Here is a 19,285-nt window from a genome sequence, read left to right on the forward strand (position 1 = left end):
ACTTTTTATGTAGTAGAGCTCCTTTCTCTCACCTCACTAATGATCTTTCTCTCATGTGATATTTTATACTGGATTGCCACATCTGTGTGAAGAAACCAGCTGAGAGGGTAAGAATTATTAGGGATGAACTTTCAGATATTCAGCTCCTGTGCTTCCATTCTGCTTGTCTTCACAAAACTTAGGGGACCCCAGTTACCACTGAGAAGTTTCCTCTCTCAAATGTGAATTTTGATGTGATTCAATGAATTTTATATTCAAAGTGAATCAGGATGTAAAATTGTTGCTATAATCTTGCAGAACAGGAACTGAGGAGGAACTGAGCCGCTTGGTGTTGAAGGTGGGAGGGGTATAAGCAGATGAGAGCACACCTACCTAGCTGGAAGAGTCTTCCTCAGCAGATGAGACTGATGCCCTTCTTTGTAGAGATCCAGACTGCAGTGCCAGTAAATGAACAAAACTTTCTGAAGTGGCCATTGCGTCTCAGCTTCTAAGTGTGCAGCTTGAGATGTCTGAAAGTGTGGCAAGTTACAGATGGTAACTTCCTTTGCTCAGGATACAAAAGCTTTTGAAGTTCTTATAGCTTGGAGGTTCAAAACTGCCAATCATCATTAAAATTAATTAGGAACTGGAAACTGTGGTCTTGCCAGTGTCAATTCCTGCAGCACCCAAGTTTCCTATCCAAATTCTCTCAGTGAATGAGACTTAATAGGATCAGAGCACCAGCTGCTTTTGCTTTGGAAAGGAGGGCAACACTGAGTGTGGATGACAGCTCCTTGGTCCTGTTCCAACAGTGGTAGATACTCAGGTCTTTCCCTCTTGTTCCTAGACACAAGATGTGTTATCCATCAGTATATTGACTTCCCGTGCTATAAGGAATCTCCTTCCCCATCCTACTTTTATGAGCTGAAGTCCTGATGCTCATGTTTAAGACAACAAGGAGTTAAGACTGATTTGTCTAATCTGGTAAGCTTATCTTGGTAAAAAAAAAAAGGTGGAGGGAGAAGGAACTTGAGAAGCAAAAATTAAATGTCAGCAGAACTGTGACAGACTTGCATTCCTGTTTGGAAACTTGCCATGGAGCTAGTAAAAAGAAATATTATTGGCACAGTTACAGTGGAACAACCAGCTGACCTTTCCTGGCTGAAGGAGTATTTCTTGTTAACTGTTCATAAACCAAATAACTATCATGTGGATTCACATTTTCAAAGGAAGGAATACAGAAACTTGAAAATAAACTTTGACAAACCTTCTACAAATTCTCCCAACTGTTTTGAAAAATCCAAAGACCCAGAGCACCTGACTGTTTTCTGTGGCTATAGTTCTGTGCTGTTATTATTGTTAGCTAATCACACAATCATGAAATGGTTTGGGTTGGAAGGGACCTTAAAGATCAACTAGTTCCAAACCTCCTGCCGTGGGCAGGGACACCTACTGGTAGACCAGGTTCCTCAATGCCCAAGCCAACCTGGCCTTGAGCACTTCCAGGGATGGAGCATCCATAACTGCTCTGGGCAACCTCTTCCAGTGCCTCACTACCCTCTGAGTAAATAATTTCTTTCTAACACGTTATCTAAATCTCTCCCCTTGAAGTTTAAAACCATTACCGTTATCTGATCACTGGAACTTTTTTTTCACATTTTATATTATTTGTATTTTGTATGGAGGTTGCTGCTTCAGCCTTTTGCAATAACCAGTCTAGGCTGGCAGTGTAGGTTGTGTTGTTTGTGCTCTGCCTGTGCTGATTGTTTGCCCTTTTAACTGAGAATGCTGTTTTGCAGCTCCCTGATGAGTCTCTGGAAGTCTCTTAGCAGTGGGAGATGGGAGGGAATGATGTCTGTGTTAGGAAGGTGGGGTGAATTATGTGGGAAGCGACTCACTCCCTGAGTCTGTAAATCAACCATATGGAAATGGCTGTGATATTTAGATTACTTGGACTGGTGGGGTGGCCAGGCAAGGGAGCAGCTCTCTTCCTGAACTGGGACTTTCCTTGGTGGTTGAGCAACCTGTCTATGGGATGGAAGCTGATGTGATGGCCTTGGTTAGTGCTGCATCAGGCCAGGCACGGGAAGGGAGGGAGGGAGGCAGCACAAGCCTTGCCTGGGATGAGATGACTGGTGTGCTCTGAAGGGAAAAGAGACTTGCAAGTTGCTGCATAAGCAATTGGGAAGCTCAGTGATGTGGGGAAATGGTAAGGAATTGAAACATAGGCGAGCTGTGCAAGAATTGGTGCCTGAAAGTATGAAACACTGAGGCTGTGTGTTGTACCTGTTTGCCTATGAAGTTTTGTGTGACCTTTTTGCTCCCTATGGGCTTGAACTAGGTTTGAACCCCTTCTTCCCACCAACGTTTTCCTTTTTTTATTACAAAACACATCATTAAATCTTAGGGAAACCATGTAGATGTGACGTCAGTCCTCTGGTGAAATGTGGAGTTCCCACTGCTGTGATCCCAAAGGGCATTCTCAGTATATTAATCTCCCTTCCCACATGATGCATGGCTGGGTGTGGGGCTGAAGAGGACATAAGGCAAGCAAGGGAATCTGTAATTTTATTTTTGAGGGTGTGGAGTCACTTCCTGGACTTTCACCAGGGAACGCACTGAATTTTGTAAACTTTTTCTAAAGCGGGATGTACTTTGGCATCAGTCAAGCAAATGTTTTGCCATGCTCAAAGTCTGATGGACTGCCTCTTGTGCTCTCTTGTCATATTTGCACAGTTGCATCTGAAACCCCATGAGCAGCGTGTAGGAGTCACTACCCTACAATCAGGGCTCAGTGTCTCACTGCTGCTGCACAGAGCTTGTGCTTGGTGTGTTCTGTTTGTTCCACCTGAACGCTTAAAACTTGAAAACTGTATTTTAAGTCTTGAACCATGGTTCTGTTGCATTTTCCTTCAGGCCAAAGTAGCAACAGAGCCTAGGAAGCAGGAAACTCAGGGTCACTTACCTGGGTCAGCAAGCAAGGTTTTGCCTGGCTGATTTATTAAGATTATTTATTTACTTAAAGACTGACTCAATGTGACTTTTGGGTTCTGCCTATGTCACCTGGTTGAGCAGTGTGGTACTGGAGCATGTCAAACTGGCTGTCCTTAAACTGCCGAGAAGATAACAGATGTTGCCTGGTTGGACTGGGAAAGTTATGCCAAAGATCTGATCTGTGAAGCAAAGCTCCTTAATGTGTTTGTCTTCCCATCAACCTTGCTAATGCAGGACAGTAGGTCAGTGTGACTGTCAGGCTTTTACCCTCTTAATCCAGGATGGACGCAAATCTGTCCCATGTTTGGGAACACTGACAACTGCTACTTCACAGATGAATTGAAAAAAATCCTTACCTGATTCAAATTCAGTGTTCTGTTGCTTATATTTCCTGTAGATGAAATGGCATCTGTAACAAGTACAATGTTTTGGTGCCTTTGGATAGCAAGAACTTTTAACTTTCTTGTTGAAATACCCATGCCTTGTGCCCTCTAAAAGCTAATTCCCTGTATCTCTCTGAGCCTCTGTGCCTTAGTGAATGGGTCTAGTTATTCTGCATTGGTATTTATACATTACTCTACATTTCTGTTTTATGTGAGCATTATTCTGTTGATGGATGATTAGTTGGTATAAGCTATTGATACAAAAACTGTAATTGGTCGTTTTATTGTTCGTTGATGTGCCTTGCAGGGCCCCATCATGTAAATTTGTTATCTGTGCACTGTAAATTAGGGGTTCTTCCCTCTTCTGCTTTTCTTTACAGAAGTAGAACAAAATACTGTTTAATCTAAGTGTTTTGAAGAGTTTTCTAGAAGAGATGAAAAATATTGCTCTCTCTTTTAGTGTCTCTGTTTCCCACTTTCTCCAAACCTACAAAACCTCCATCAGTTCTCAGCCATTGTGGATGGCAGTAGTTCAAAGCAAGATAGCTGTTCAACCTCCTCTCCATTAATTGTTGGCAATCCAATCACCTAATTATTTTTCCTACCTTCAAGGTTTTGTTTTTTTTTTTTTTTTTTTGTTGTGAAGTACTAAAATTATTGTGCAAGTAGGTCTGAAGTAATGGAGTACTGGGTTAAGTTGGTGTGGAAATACCCTCAGTTCTTTGGAGTAACAAAGAGAAGGCTGGTGCAGAAAAATCTGGGGTTTTTTGATAGATGTCAGCTGATTTAGGCAGAAGGAAGTAATATAGATGATCTGGTATTATGCTTAGCCACAGATGCAATAAGAGATGCTGAAACTGGCAAGAAGATTGAAGCAGCTCTCAAAGGGTGCTGGGAAGTGAAAATAGGACAGAATTCCCTTTTTCTTCTGCTGTTGTCTGAAGATTTGAGTAACATCATTTTGCTTCCTCTTTAATTTGGAAAAACCTGAGAGATTAGGTTGTGCATTCCTTTGCATGGCTGTAGTACTTGCATACCTATTGCCAAAACACAAATCCACAGGAAAAAACAATTTAAAGGAAAGGTTGCTTTGCTTTGTTCTCTCTCACCGTTTCCCCTCCTGTTTTTTTTTTTTTTTTCTGGCCTGTAGTAAAGGCTATTTCAAGAGATTGTAAACCACAGATGGGATAATCTGTTAAAAATAGTAGCTGGCATTTGAGCCTGGGTGACTCGAGGTCAGGGTGATATCCTATGTACCTATTTTGTGTGATAATTTCTCGGGGATGACTGCTGAAGGCAGTACAAGTCTTGCAACTTTGGGGAATTTATTAAGCCAAACAAGTCTTTATTGTGTACAGTGGTCTAAATAGGTGGGAGTTTATTTTGGAGTGATAAATGCTCCTGCTAGGATCTGCTGCCAAAACAGATATGATGTGGATGTTGGTTACTGCCTTCTGAGTGTATTTCATTATGACTTCTAGCAAAACAGTATGCATCTTGGAGCTTTTGTCTGTTCTTACTGAAAGAGATTATCTGAAGAGTCTAATTTCTGAATTAGGAAATTAGTGTGTGGGAATGGCTCTGCTGTGACTTAGTTTCTGTAAGAAATAGTTGCAGCAAACAGGAAGTTGTACTATTAAACAAGAAATTTTGCTGCCAGGGTGAGGAAGAAATGTCCACCTCTTTTAGTTGTGTCTGCTTCTGTTGGTTGTTTGTTTATTGTTTTGTTGTTGTTGTTTTGTTTGTCTGGGCAGGTTATTTTAATTTGGTAAAGGGTTCTAATGGGTTACTTTCAAAGGAGGATTTTATTTCTGTGAAGGGAATTGACATATATCCTATTCCTGCTGCTATCTAGGCTTTTCCTTCGAGGAATGGATTTAGCCCTTCATTTGTCCAGGGCACCGCCTGCAACTATTTCCTTTCAGTGAAGCAAACCTGTTATTCACGTGTGCTAGGGAGCTGTGCAATTTGACTAGGAAAAATTTTGAAGGGTCAATAGTTATCTTTGACATGTCCCTTAGGAAAATGTCTCAAAAGTAGCTGTGAGCATGCAAAGGTGTACAAGGTCAGCCTGGAACTTTCTTCCAAAGCGTGTTCCTGGTATTGAGGGCAGGCAGTTGCTCATGGGTGTGAGGCTTTCTGGGAACTGGGAGAACCTGTCCAGAACAGCCCATCAGCCAGGTGAAACTCCTGCCCAGTTCCCTTGTCTTTGCTTATGCCAGTATGCATGCAAAAGATGTGCTTTCAGAACCAGACTGCCAATCCTTTGCCGACACTCTGGAAACTTCCACTTAAAAACATTTGCTGCTTTGGTGGCAATTACATGAGACAATGATCCAGTGTTTCTCCTGAACATACCTGTTGCATCTGTAAGTGCTGAATGTTGATTATCTTGGATAATTAGCAAAAGCCACTAAAGCAGGTGGTGTACCTCTTGCAGGGTGTATTTGTGGGAGTTGTACCTTGCTTCTATATTGAATTCCAGCAAAGCAGACTGCTGCCAGGTGCAGATGAGCATGTAGAGCCTCTGTAAACCTAGAAACCAGCTGTAAGCCCTAGGCTTGCTGACTCACTGCCTGAGCTCTCAGAATGCAGGTGCACAGAGCGGGGAGGATTATCATGGTGTTTTTCTCTCTTAATCAGATATTCTACCTTGGAGATCAAAACCTGGACATATTCTATCATCCCCTCTTCCAGAAGGCAGCGGCTTAATAATTTTGGCCACAAACAATTGCACAACTAACAAGCAGCTGGCAGTAAATGCCCAAGAAGGCTGTGCTTGGATGGTATTAGACTGAATGATTTGTCATGTTCTGGTGCTACAGACTTGTTAATTAGTGTGAGTAACTCCAAGCACACCAGCATCTCTCAACAACTGCATGAAAAACAAAGGAGGGGCATGAGGCTTGGGGTAGTGTCTCCCATACAATCTCTGTTCAAGTGAGCATCACCTCCCTATTCCTGTAAGGCAAGGAGCTGCATCAATTAAAACCAGTGAGGAGATCAGTAGGTTTCAAATGACTGCACAGTGGCAATGATCTGCTCAGAGGGTATATCCTTGCTCTTGTTTCACAAGATCCCAGTTGCAACCCAGATGGGAGCCACCAGAGAACAGAGAAGTGCTGGTAGCTGATCGTTCAGTCCAGTCCAGGACTGGTCTTAACTTGCTGTTAGTGTTTAAGGAAACTGTGTGTTCAGATATTTTCTTTCTCATTTCCTTCCACAGCTCCCAAAGAAGGGAGGTGGGATTCTATCTTTGAGGAGTCCAGCTGTCTGTATGCTGGTAACAGAATCAGCTGATGAATGAGCTGTTGGTTGTGCCCTGAACCTTCTGGGTCTTCAAACACACTCGTGATCCTGTCTTGAAGGAGTTACACATACCATCTAACTTTAGCACAGAGCTAGGTGTCTCTTGAAACATGCCTTGTAGGTCTGCTCTTATTTCCTGCGCCTTTTTATAACTACAGGAATGTAACACAGAATCAGGAGTCAGGTCAGTTCTACAGCAGTTTGGCTGTTAGAAGAGAAGGGGTGGATGCATGTAGGGAACCAAAAAGCCCAGCACAAGAATAAGACACCCAATCAAAAGCAGAGGCTAAGGCACATGTGGTTATAGTGTTTCATAGGCATTTCATTAGTTATGCAGCAGGGCGGAAATGGTTTGTGCTTCACAAAACTCTAGCAAGGCTTGTTTTCACCTTTTCCTCCCCTTTGCCTTCTCCATCCAGTTAAAAATCTTCAAATCTGCTGTTGAAAAAACAAATTCTAACCCATGCTCCATTGTATAGCTTTGTAATAAACTGCATAAAGAATACAGGGGTATTTCAGACTCTTGAGAGAATGTATTTTTTGTCAGTAATACAAACAGTCATCGGAGATTATATAGCTCAGACCTTGTAGATCTGTCAAAATAAGGTCACGCCCACAGCACTGGATTTTAGAAGTTGTTTATAAAAGTATATCAAGATGGAGTTTCTGGGTTTTTGGTGGGGTTTTTTGGGGTTTTTTTTGTTTTTTTTTGTTTTTTTGTTTTTTTGGTTTTTTGCTGCTTCGCTGTTCTGGTTTGGCTCAGAGTTTTGAGGCTATAGGTAGAGAGGAAAGGAAGGTCATGGTCCTTAAAAAAGCAAACAGAACCCTTACCCTCCAGTTGCACCACTAGCCTGTTTATTCAGTAAAACAAATGTGTCTGAGTATCTAGGAGAACATTCGGCATCACTGCAAAGTTTTTGCAACAATGTTCTTCAGGTTGTGAGAGACTAAGAAAAATATTAGTTGTACGGGACCTTTGGAGGTCATCAGATCCCAAATTTCTGCTCAAAGCAGAACTGTCACATTGCTGGATTGCATCAGCCATGGCTTTGCCAAGGCTTGAAGACCTCTGGAGATGGGGATTTGAAACCTCTGTATGTAACCTCTCCGTGGGATTGGGCAGCCATGGCCTGTCTTAGTTTAGCCCAGGACATGGTTTGCGTTACTGCCAGTGAGACTGCACCTTTCCAGCTTTTTCAGCCTGACACGAGTTGTAATGTGCAGGTCCTTTTTGACAGGGCTGACCGTGGGATTATTCCACCCCAAGTGCAGGACTCCACAGGTCTCCTTGTTGTTAAGTTTCTCTTGGCCCAGTCAAGTTTCACAAGGTTCATCTGGGTTGGGGTTCTGCATTGTCAGTCACCTCCTCTGACTTAGTGTCATAGATTTGCCATGGATGGAGTTGGGCCAGTATCAAGATTGTTTTTTAGAATGCTGAGCATTAATGGGCCTTTGTGTTGGCGTCTGGGCTGCTGCTCTTGTTATTGCCTGCCAGCTGCATTAAAACAGGTTGGGGAAAACTGAAACCAAAATAGCAGCACTCTAAGGCTGTGTACTGTGAATGGTGCAGTGAGCTCTCAACTGCATTCACCTTGTAGGCTCCTGAATCACTGAATCTGCTGCAGTGGCGGGTAAGTCAGGGATGCTGTGCTCAATGAGTGGTGATTCTGCTGTTCCCATCCCTGCCAGAAGCTTTTGCAGAATGCCCTGATGCAGTCCCTGTAATCAGAGGGATCCCTGAAGACAGGCAGTGCTACAACAGCTCTGGTGGGTGATTGATGGAGTAAAGTTCCCATTTCAAAACATGTTCCCTGTTGTACTTTGCACAGCAAATTAACGTGGGATGTTGATAAAAGGAGAGGGGGCCAGAAAGAAAACATCTGAAACTTGCTTTCTTCTCAAGAGTGTGACTGGAATACAGTTAAACATTACGTATTTGCTAGTAAGCAAGTACATGTTTGCTGGTAGCAATTAAACTATTGTCTTAAATATTAATCAGTGGTAGAGACTGTGGTTTTACAGTAACAAACAAGTGCTTTCTAGAGCAAAGGCCTTGGGCCAGCACATGGTGTGTGGTGCCTTGTACTGAGCAGCAGCTGTGTGTTACCTTCACACTCTGGCTTATAGTGATTTCATAAACAGAGGTTGTTCATGCCTTTCAGTGGCAATAATGCAGGGATGCTGAAATAAAGTGGATTGCAAAGCCTTGGCAGCGCAGGATGAGATAGATTCGCCTGGATCAATGAGAACCCAATTTTGAAAATAAATAATTTTCCTGACTGAAATTTCTAATGGGAAATTTTCTGGTTGTGCTAGTGATGCCCTTTGCATTAATTATCACCACTTGTGGTCTGGTCTTCTGGTGAAGGAAGCTGGCCAAGGGGATACATTCTGCATAGGCTTGTCTCCAGAAAATAAACCCTCTGTATCTATTTGGGGCAGTCTGGCTCGGCTGTTAGCTGTGGGCAGGTGTGGTCACGTGTCAGAGGCTGAGCAGTGTCTACCAGGGTGCATTAGATGTTGGCTAACCTCCCAGGAATGTTATAGCTGTGTTGTACCATGTTTCAGTGTCAGTGATACTGTGCAGAAACAAAAACAAAAATCAGAGATGAGATGAAATGGATATATGTCATAAGTTCAAGCTATATATGGGTATGTGGGGAAAAACCCTCTGATAGCAACTGGGTGAGGGCTCTGGATACAAAGAGGGCTTGGGTAAATAGAAGCTATGTGGACTAATCAGAAAATTTTGTTTCATAATTAAAGAGTACACAATTTTCTGCTCTGAAAGTGGACAAGCAGATGTCTGTATGCTGCTTCTGGTTCCAGGAGGACTACATTTTACAAAGTGTCTGGTTTTATTTTCTTCTGTTAGCTTGCCATGGCCTAGCACTTTTTTAATTCCTAGCTGACAACATAATGTGGCTGTTGTGCATGGTACCCTTCTGTGCAAGGCTCTGTGTAGGCTAGGCAGAGGACTGCCCATGAGGGTGCAGCTTTTATTCCCCAAAAGGGATTTGTCAGGACTGAGCACCTTTCAGCACTATATTAATAGCTTGCAGTTATGAACCCTGTCAGTACCCCTTTAATTTTACATAATTTATTTTCCAAGCTGACGTGTTTTATACCACAGTGCACCATTTGCTTCTGTGAATGCTGCTACTGCATGTCACTTCTGAGACTTTGGGAGCTGCCTGGGAAGTTCAGGGCTGTGCCTGTTAGAGCCAGGGAGATCAGGGAGGCAGATGGTCTGGTCAGAGGAGCTCACATGTGCAGAACAGCACAAGGTGGATAGCTGTGTAAAGGAAGCTCCTGGCCATGAGGAGGGGGCTGAGTGGGCAGAGCAGGGTTTCTGGACATGCTGCTGGTTGTAGGGAGGGATTTATTGTTGTGAGAGACATGCTTGTTGCTGGTTACTTGTTGAGGACTGAACTGCAGAGGAGGAACAGAGTGGCAGAAAGAAGTGATGCTCCATGCAGATGGTGTGTGACAGATGTGCTGTGACAGTGGGATTCTCCTTAGCTTCAATCTCTGTGGCTGCTTAATTGTGTTTCTTAAGGAGACCTGTTTTATCTTTCGCAAATAGGGGAAGGGTCTGCAGTGGTGAAGGCATTCAGCTGAGTTTCCTGGCAGAAAGCACTGATCATGAGCCACAATGAGCAGTGTCACTGTGGCAGTGGGAGCTGGGGCACAGGTTCCCCAGCTCCCAAGGTGTCAGAACTTTCTTATTTTTGAAAAGGGCTTTCACTGTACTGGCTCTTTTGACCGTATTGAAAGAGATCCTGACTTCTATATTGGGTAGACTCCATCAAGCAGCAGCAATAAGGGTGACAGGCAGAAAGTTGACATCCCACTTGTCTCCAACCTCCCTCAGAGATTTTTGTCCTCAGCCCTAGTACATTTTCTCTCCTTCTACCCCAGGGCTAAACCTCTCTCAACTCGAACACAGGTTTTTGATGAAAGAAAAATAACTTAGTTTTCAGCCATTCATTCGAATTTTGGTTTTGAGAGAAACAGCTACTGTCTAAAGTGATAAAGTTTATGTGCAATGTAAGGGAGCTGGATGGAGGGGTGAGCTCCTGATGTTCTCTGTGCTTTAAAAAGCACATGAAGAACATGGCTGTGGCTAGCACAGGTCCTTCCCATGAGAACTTTCTCCTGTGTTTTATAAACAAAGATAAAGTTGGCATGTTGTTAGAACAGTGTCTCGAGATTTGGGCAGTTCAGGCCTGGCCAATCAGGCCTAGGGGGAGGTTTCTGACTGACCAATCTGGGTGACCTCTGAAAAGTCTATATAAGTTGGAATCAACATAATAGAGCTCTCTTTTCTTGCCACGCTGAGAATCCGGGTCCTTTTCTCTGCTAGCGGCTCAACAGTGACACATGGCTACTCTCTTTTCCATCAAATGGAGTAACCTGTGGGCTTGGGACCGAGAGCAACCTGTTGGTGATGGTGCAGAACAACTTCTACATGCTGGAGGGAGTTTTAAAGGAAGGCTAATTACTGAGTAACTGTACTAGCACACGAAAAAGTGTTTGAGTATTGTTTTTCACATTGGCAAAGCCACAAACCTGTTGGTGTTTTTCTAATGATGAATGTATCATTCTTTACCGTAGCATTTGGCTTTTTTCTTTCTCAGGCTTTCAGTAAATTGCTTAAAATAAAAGGCTGTAGACTGACTTCAACTAACTGTTGAAGCTAAATTGCTACTTGGACTAACTATGTTGCTTAAAAACAAAACAGTGTTTCCAAATTGCCTTTGCGGAGCAGTAGTCAACAAATGCAGCTGGGAGGGAGTATTTAAGTATGGTTTTCTTTCAGTTTTCCATTTGCCCACACAGTTACAGGACATGGAGCTGAATGGATTATGGGCCCAGAGTTGTGGCACTGCCTGTTAACAGCTCCAGCTCTCCACGTCCTGCAGGCCTAGGTGCAAGCAGAAATCTAACTGAATTGTAAATTTGGCTTCTGTTTTTTTTTATCATAAAGACAATTTTCCTGTTTTGGAGTCAATTGTCCATTAAGGCCTTCATCAGAAGAGTTACTAGTACTGCAAGCTACCATTAAATGTTGTTTTTCGTGGGGATAAGTATCTCAGCTCCTAAAGCTCTGCAGGCTTTTAGCTGGCTTAGATGTCTTGATCCCAGACCTAGGTATCTGTGCCAACAGAAACTTTCAAGTGCTGATGCAGTTACGGTGAGAAAACTGTACTTCTGCACTCGCATTGCCCCCAGGATCTGGTTTTACTGGAGTTTCGAAAGCAGTTACTTGCTGGTGAGGTTCTGGCTGTGCTAGGAATGGGTTTCCAGTCTGTTTTTGTGTGTTTGTAAGTTGTGTCTTGCATGGGCAGGCCTGCTCATGCAGCAAAGCAGCCAAGGAGCTGAAGCTGCCTTCACAGCCTAATTGCTGGAAGTTACTGGGACCTGGCTCCCTCTCGTAGAGTCTTCCATGAAAATCGGTCTTGCTCTTTCTCCAAACATCCTCAGCACTGTCCTGCAGTATCTGGTGCAGGCTCTTGTTGGAGTCTTGCATTTTATTTCACTTCCTAAAATCCTATCTCAGGCTATTTTTATGGGAAACTTTTGGCCTTTATTTGTTTTTGATTTCTTTACTAGCATAGGTCGAAGTTACTGAGGGGGAAAAAAAAGTTGTGAATTTTTTTGAAAATTGAGTAGATATTTTGGGGGCTAAGATTCAGGCTTTTTGCTGCATCCTTTGTTGGAAGCCCAGGTTGAGCCTTGTTTAAAGATCCTCAGATGGCTTTCTTGTGCTTGCTGGGTGTCATGGTTTAGGTTAGTTAGTGGCTAAATAAAAATATTCTATAGTCAGGCTTATTCTGAATTTTTTAAATGTATTAACACATTTGAAATAGGCAGCTGGTGACTGGGATGATGAGGAGATGTAATGTGTGAGGGTTTTTCTTAGAGAGGAAAAGGGATCATATTGGCATTGAACTTACACCAGGATGCTGTACATCCACTAACCTTGGCCCAAAGATCTGTGCTGCCTTGGAATGTGCAGTTCTGCATGGAAATTAACACTTTGGTGCTCTGGCTCTTCACAAAGGCTGTAGGCAGGGTGATGTGGTGTAAGCTGCCTGAAAGCAGCAAAGGGCATAGTTAGATGAGCTTCTCTGTGGAAAACATTACCAGCCACTTCAGAAGGAAATGCATCAGGGACCTTGGTTGAAAGGAAATTACTGCTCTGATTGTGATGACTTTGATTTCCCTCTCTAGCTAGTAACTCAAGGATCTCTGACACATAACTCCTATTTTTGCATGGTCACCTTGGGGTGAAGTACCTCTGTGTGAGAGAGGGAAGGAAGTAAGAAGAGCTTGTTGCTATTTCAGAACATGGTGAAGGAAACATAGTGTTCTTTATTTCCTTTTGAGACTTGTCTTGAAGTTAGGAGTCCATCTCCCCTGCCACAGGGCAGGGTGGGAAGGGTTTTTTCCATTACTTTTACAAATAACTGTGGTGTGTCAAGTGTGAAGGTATTTGAAGCAGCTGGTGTTGAGGAGGTGTAGCCAGCTGTTTGCTGGAGGAATGCACCATTGTTCCACTTACTTTGTATCAGGGATTTTTAGCCACTTCCTAAATGACCACAATTTCTTCACACTAAAACTTCTTCCTTTATTTTTAAGACTTTATCTTCCTCAGTTTAGTATTCTGTATGTCAGACTTCTTTCCCCTGTCTCATTTTCAGACTCCTTCTAAGTGTATCATCATATGTAAAGTTTTTTTCATTATTTTGTTCTGTCAGTCACGTCTGGTCAAAGACATTTCTCATAGGTACAGATTGGGTAATTCCAGTTTATTTTTGAAATATCATTGAAGTGTAAATGAAAACTGTCTTCACAGTGCTGGATGTTCAATTAGTTGAATGTGAAGCTTACACTGGAAGGATTGCATTTCCAAGCAAAGCGGCTCAAAAATACTCTTTTAATGGAAATCTATGAAATATATAATGTAGAAAAATTCAGGTATTGATTTTTAAAAAAATTATCTTGGTTATTCTTGTGTCTATGTAAGGGGATTTACTGCACCAGTTTTGTACCACCAACAGCAAGGTAAAAAAAGGTCCAAAGAATTAGCGGCCACTGTCTCAGAGAACTTGCTTATGCTTTATAGCAAGGTAATAATTCCAAAACATTTCCTCAGTGTGATTAATGGTGTATCAGATAAAAATACACCCTGACTAAGCTCAGGGAGTGCCATTCTCAATGTATTCTTGACATGCCACATGTTTGCTATTGCATTTTCTTTTGGTTTGTTTCTCATGATTACCTACATCATTAGGTATGATCTCTCAGCCAGGTGCTTATTTGTAGGCCATCAGCTGAGAGTTTTTTGACCACAAACACCATGAGACGCTTCTTGACAAATGATCTCTTTGGGTGGAAACTGCTGTCTTAGCAGGATTTACTCCACTGAGAAATATGTGTCACTTCAAGTGAAAACTTGGGAAACAGTGACGCTGGCGTGGTGCTTTTAAACTCTTGGGATTAGTGTCAGGGATCTTCTAAATGGGACTGTGAGGGTTCCTTTGTTTCTGAACCCAACTTTTTTTTTTTTTTTTTTTTTTCTTTAGGCACAGCTGGAGGCTCAGAGGGCGACTCAGGACTTCCAGAGGGCCACTGAAGTGCTGCGTGCTGCAAAAGAGACCATTTCGCTTGCTGAGCAGAGGCTACTGGAAGATGACAAGCGTCAGTTTGACTCTGCCTGGCAAGAGATGCTCAACCACGCCACTCAGAGGGTAATACAAACTTGCTTCAGCATCTGCCTTTTCCATACTTTGTGTTCTCCTGTGGTGGATGAGGCTCAGTTTCTGAAAGGCCAGATTTTTCTTTTGGTCCAGATAGACGACATGTGGGAAATGAAACTGTGAAAAATTATGAAGCCTAAGGTTAAATGATCTGGGCCTTGGGCTGCTTCTGGGACAGCTTTAGTTCTCTGTCTGGTGGTGCTATAGTAGTGGAGTGGCTCTCTACAGAAAATAAAAGAAGTGATTACCATCTATATTACAGGGATAAGCAATGTCTTAAGGCATATCTGCATTTGGAGTTGTGCCAGAACAGTTGTATGGGGATGCCTATTCCTGAATACATGTGTTATGGGAGTGCTTACCCTAGAAAAACAGGGACATGTTCCAATTTTAGTATAACCTGTTCTTAGTGTGGGGAATAAGTTGAACATGGCACTTTGCTTCAGAAATGCACGTTTGAATGTGGAATTACTCAAAACTGTGTGTTACATTTTAAGCTTGCCTGCTGCTTTATCCTGATTTAGTTCGGATTTAGACAAGGTCCTACCTCCTTTGTAAAGTATTTTTAAACCTACAGAAGAGAGGTATCACCTAACAAAGATTCTTTCTAGCAGATGTCAAGAAGAATTTTCCTGTCATTTATCATGTCTCTTTTTCCTGTTAAAAAAAAAAAGCAGAATGGTTTTTTAACATAAAAGAACCAAAAATCGAAGTTAAAAACCTTTGTTCTGTCATTTCCTTAATATGCTAGTGAAGCTGAACTTGCTATTCCAAACATGCTAACATGCCATACAATGCTTGTATTGTCTTGCAATCCTCAATGCAACAGCTCTCTTCTGTTGCAGAAGCTTCTCAGTTATAAGAAAGCCTCTATTTCAGAGTGAATTTTAAAATCCAGCTGCCTGAATAAGAAACAGGGAACAGAAAGGATGCTGGCTGTGTGTAAAGGAGAGATAGAAAACCTGGTATATATTAAAGAGAAAATGAACTCCAGGATACTGTTTGTGTTATTGTCCCTGTTGTCATTTGGTATTTCTAGATCTGATGACCTCTGTTTATGAGGGAGCTCCACCTTTGCAGTGTGTGTGTGCCAGCTGTCATTTTCCCTAGCTGTAATCCCTACTCAATATGAACAAAGTCCAGAAATACATAATTTTTGATTCTCAGAATTGAGAGATGAGAAAACTGGAAGCATCGAAGGAGTTGTTTAGAGCTCCTGACTGCTAAACTGCTGAATTTTGGTGGACAGTGACAGCACTCTCATCTGCCACCTACCTCTCTCTAGCTGGCTTGACAAAAACTTTTGTTGGGGTGGTTGAGGAAAGAAACAATGGCAATTTAAGAGTACAAATGAATTCTTCTTTTCCTTTGCTATTTCAAAGGCATCCTTATGTCCTTCTTCAACCCTTGATCATTCCCTGACAGTCTGTGAGAGGTGTGCACCTGAGATGAGCAAACCCAGTGATTCAGAGCAGCAGATGGCTGCTGGCAGTGCTTGCTGGAGTCATGCTGGTGGTGTTGATAGGTAGCCTCACTGATGCAGGATACCTGCTTGTTGGGGGACTGATTCAATCCTCTGATTTGTTACAGCTGAACAGTAAATAGGGAACTTTGGTGTACTTAGTGCAGCTGTAAAATCTCCTTGTCTCTGACTGGGCTGTACAGAGCAGCTGAGGACACGGCGAAGGGAAAATTTGTTACCCAGCAATTCCTGGTGCTTTAAATAGGCCGGGTAAGCTCAGTTCCCAGAAAGCACCCATCTGCACCTTTCCAGGGTGCAAAAGGTTTTGAAAGAGTTACATGGGAGTTTATCTTGGGATTTTCATTGGCTGTGGTGGAGATCTTAAGGCTAAGGCCAGCGCCAAGAAGGGTGAAAATGATGTTGGAAGTCCTGACTGAACAGACCCAGCATTGGTTTGGAGTGCTTGACTGGGTTTTATGTCTTCTCTAAAACTGAAGTGAAAACTTTGCTTGGCTTCAATGCACGCAATTAATGAAGTGCTTAGTGTTGAGTGAGGCAAAAGGAATAATTGGAATCTCAGGGAGCAGAAAATGTTGACATTCCCTACCAAGCTGTGGATGAAAACAAGTTAGAGGATGAGATCTTCTAGTACAAAAGTTCTCCTTGACTTCCAGAGTGTTGTCGAAAACTCAGATCATTAGCTATTAATTACATTAGAAATCACTAATGGAAAAAATGTTTCTTAGGGTAAGGGCTGAGGATTAAGAATGGACGTCTTCTACTTGCACATATACAATTGCTTTTAGAGAAAGATTTTGCACTCTAGTTATTTGGATTTTATAGAGTTTTTTGCATGTATTTGTGGATGACAGTTGTACTGGGCAGAGAATAATCTTGCACTGGGCCTTGTACAGCAAGGACTCAAGTGCAGAGAAGCATCTCTGAGCCAAATGTTAGAAGTGACTACTAATTCTTTTGTTTCTCTACTGATAGAAATGTCAGGTAAGAGTAAAGTGTTTTTTTTTTTTTTTTCTGTTCTAAGGCACAGGCAGCAGGCTTAACTGAATTAATCTGAAACTTGGAACCAAACCTGAGCCCTGTAGCAGCTTGGTAGCTGACAAACACAATAAACAGAAAGTATGAAGAAAAAGGGTAGGCAAGAGAACAAATGAGAAACTGATTTCTTATACATCTGTGTGTGGAAATGCTGCCAGGTTACTTTTGCACTTGACCTAATGGATATAGACAAAGACTTGGGTTTCAGAGTACCAAGCAGGAAACACTGTTTCCAGACCCTCACTGGAGGAAATAGAGATAAGGGTTGCATTTTGTAATTGCTTTTTGATGTCTTGATAGTCTGAAAAGCTATTAACACTGTTTTTGATGTGACGATCTATTGGGCTTCTGTAAGCAAGACTTTCAGAGCCACTGATGTAGAAAATCATATAATTCAACTGTGTGAAATGGGAGAGTTACTGAAGTTTTTTTTTCTCCTGGTTGAGCTGGAAGCATAATGTGTGGAAAGTCTTTCTATTCCTGGAGCAGGCAGAACCAGCATGAACAGGTACAGGGGGAATAGGCTGTCACTTAGAAGTTTTTTTGTACCTTGCAGCTTGAGCTATGTTTCCAAAGGAAGCTGGGAGCATAAATAGCAGCTGGCTTCCTGCCTACCTGCCTGTGAAGATGCAACTAATCCCTTCAAATATCTGTGCTTGAGCTGTGTGTTCACAACAGCAAAGCACTGGACTGTGGTGCAATCCTGCAAGTCAGGCAGCCTCTTTGCCCATTTCTACTCTCAGCATGATGTGTAGTTTGGGGTAAAGTCCTGTCTTTATTTCCTAAATGTCCATTTTTCCACAGATCTGAGAAGTGTAATGACACTTAGATTGAAATTTAGCTTATCAGTGTCATGTGTCTAGAACCTGACTTTGTATCACAATTACTTGCCCGAAGTTCCATTATAATGAAAGGAAATCTGATCAATAAGTAGTATCTGGAGAGCAATCCATGTGGCCAGAGGGGCAAGTTCATTGTAAGATAAATTCTCTGTTGGTTATAATGGAAATGCAGACAGGCTTGATGAGCTCTTAATCTGCCTGGGGAAGAAAAGTACTGTTCACTCTTAGCCATTGGCTTACCAGGATTTTGGTAACTGCAGTGTGTCTTTAAAATTCTGATATGATGTTTTTACTAGTGGGTGCCAGTCTGTTAGTACCTTGAATTGTAATGCTGCAGTTTGGGGTGCAGAGAGCAGGGCTATGAAAGGAGGTCCTGGGAAAGGACCAAAGAATATTGAATTTTGGAGGGATGGAGGAAAAAGATCTTCACATTTATGCTCCTATTGAAAATAATTCGTGAAGATGTACAAAAGGAAAGTAGTGACACATGTTCCTTCTAGTTTGAGACAAACTGTAGCAGAAAGGAAGATCCTTCATGAATTTCAAGAGAAATTGCTAATTTCTAATTGCTGATGCAATCTGCAGTCTTAAAAAGGTTCTGCTTTTACAGTCTTTCCTCAGATATGTTCAGTTCATAAATTCTGGCAGGGAGAAGAAGTGTTTTGGCTCTTGATCATGAGACATGTTAAAAAGGAATGGATGAGGGGAGAGTAAAGAGGGAGGAGGCATGCTCCCTCTTGGATTAATTTGGCTTGTAAAGCTCCCTTTGATATTACACCGTAAAGTACCATCTGTCAGTGTAAAATGTGTGGGTGCTTTTGTGATACAGAGAGGAGAGGTACTTCCTGCAGCTAGAAAAACTTAGAGAAAAAAGGGGGAGAAGAAAGAAACAACAAAAATACCACATCCTTCTTTGTCCTAATCTCTCTGTCTTTATCCTGGAAATGCTGTGAGTTTTTGTTACCCCTCGTATTGTTGATTCTCTCCTCCTGGTTTACTGATATTGCATTGTCTCTTTCCTCTTTTATTCTTAATTCTTCCCCTAGAAGAACAGTCAACTTAATCTTTTATGAAAGAAACAGTCCTCCAGAGTAAGTCTCTGACTTAAATGGTCAGCTTTGCTCAACTCCACTGATACCATTTTTCTTTTGCATCTGTTATTATTACTGAAATTTTGCCTGGAGTCCATTTTTCACTTCAGATTCTGGAAATACTTTGGGTGGAACAAAGCTACTGGTATGGTCTTATTGACAGGAAACATATGCTTTACACTGACCTTCCTTTTCCAGACAACTGGGTAGGAAATAGAGGGTCGGGAAGAAGAGAAATTGATCAGTGCCTGTGCTGGGGGCTTTTGCTTGGTTTGTTTTCCATTAATTGTATCTTATAGCCAGTGCTACCTGGGAGAGTGAGTTCTGCCTAGCGGAGGTGATCCAGTAGTTAGGGATGGGCAAGGACTAGAGGAATGTCCAGCAATGCTGTGGGTATCCCAGA

The 19,285-nt window shown here is 42.2% G+C and overlaps 1 protein-coding gene across 1 annotated transcript in view; it reads left to right on the forward strand.

Moving 5' to 3' along the window:
- SH3BP5 (SH3 domain binding protein 5) overlaps nt 1-19,285 on the forward strand; it is a 52,039-nt gene that overhangs the window by 17,674 nt on the left and 15,080 nt on the right. The window contains exon 4 of the mRNA XM_085051243.1: nt 14,258-14,422. Within this exon, the coding sequence (XP_084907369.1) occupies nt 14,258-14,422 (165 nt within the window). The remainder of the gene's footprint in view (nt 1-14,257; nt 14,423-19,285) is intronic.

This window comes from Lichenostomus cassidix, chromosome 2, assembly GCF_008360975.1.
Source record: "Lichenostomus cassidix isolate B80296 chromosome 2, HeHo_3.0, whole genome shotgun sequence".
Taxonomy (NCBI): Eukaryota; Metazoa; Chordata; class Aves; order Passeriformes; family Meliphagidae; genus Lichenostomus; species Lichenostomus cassidix.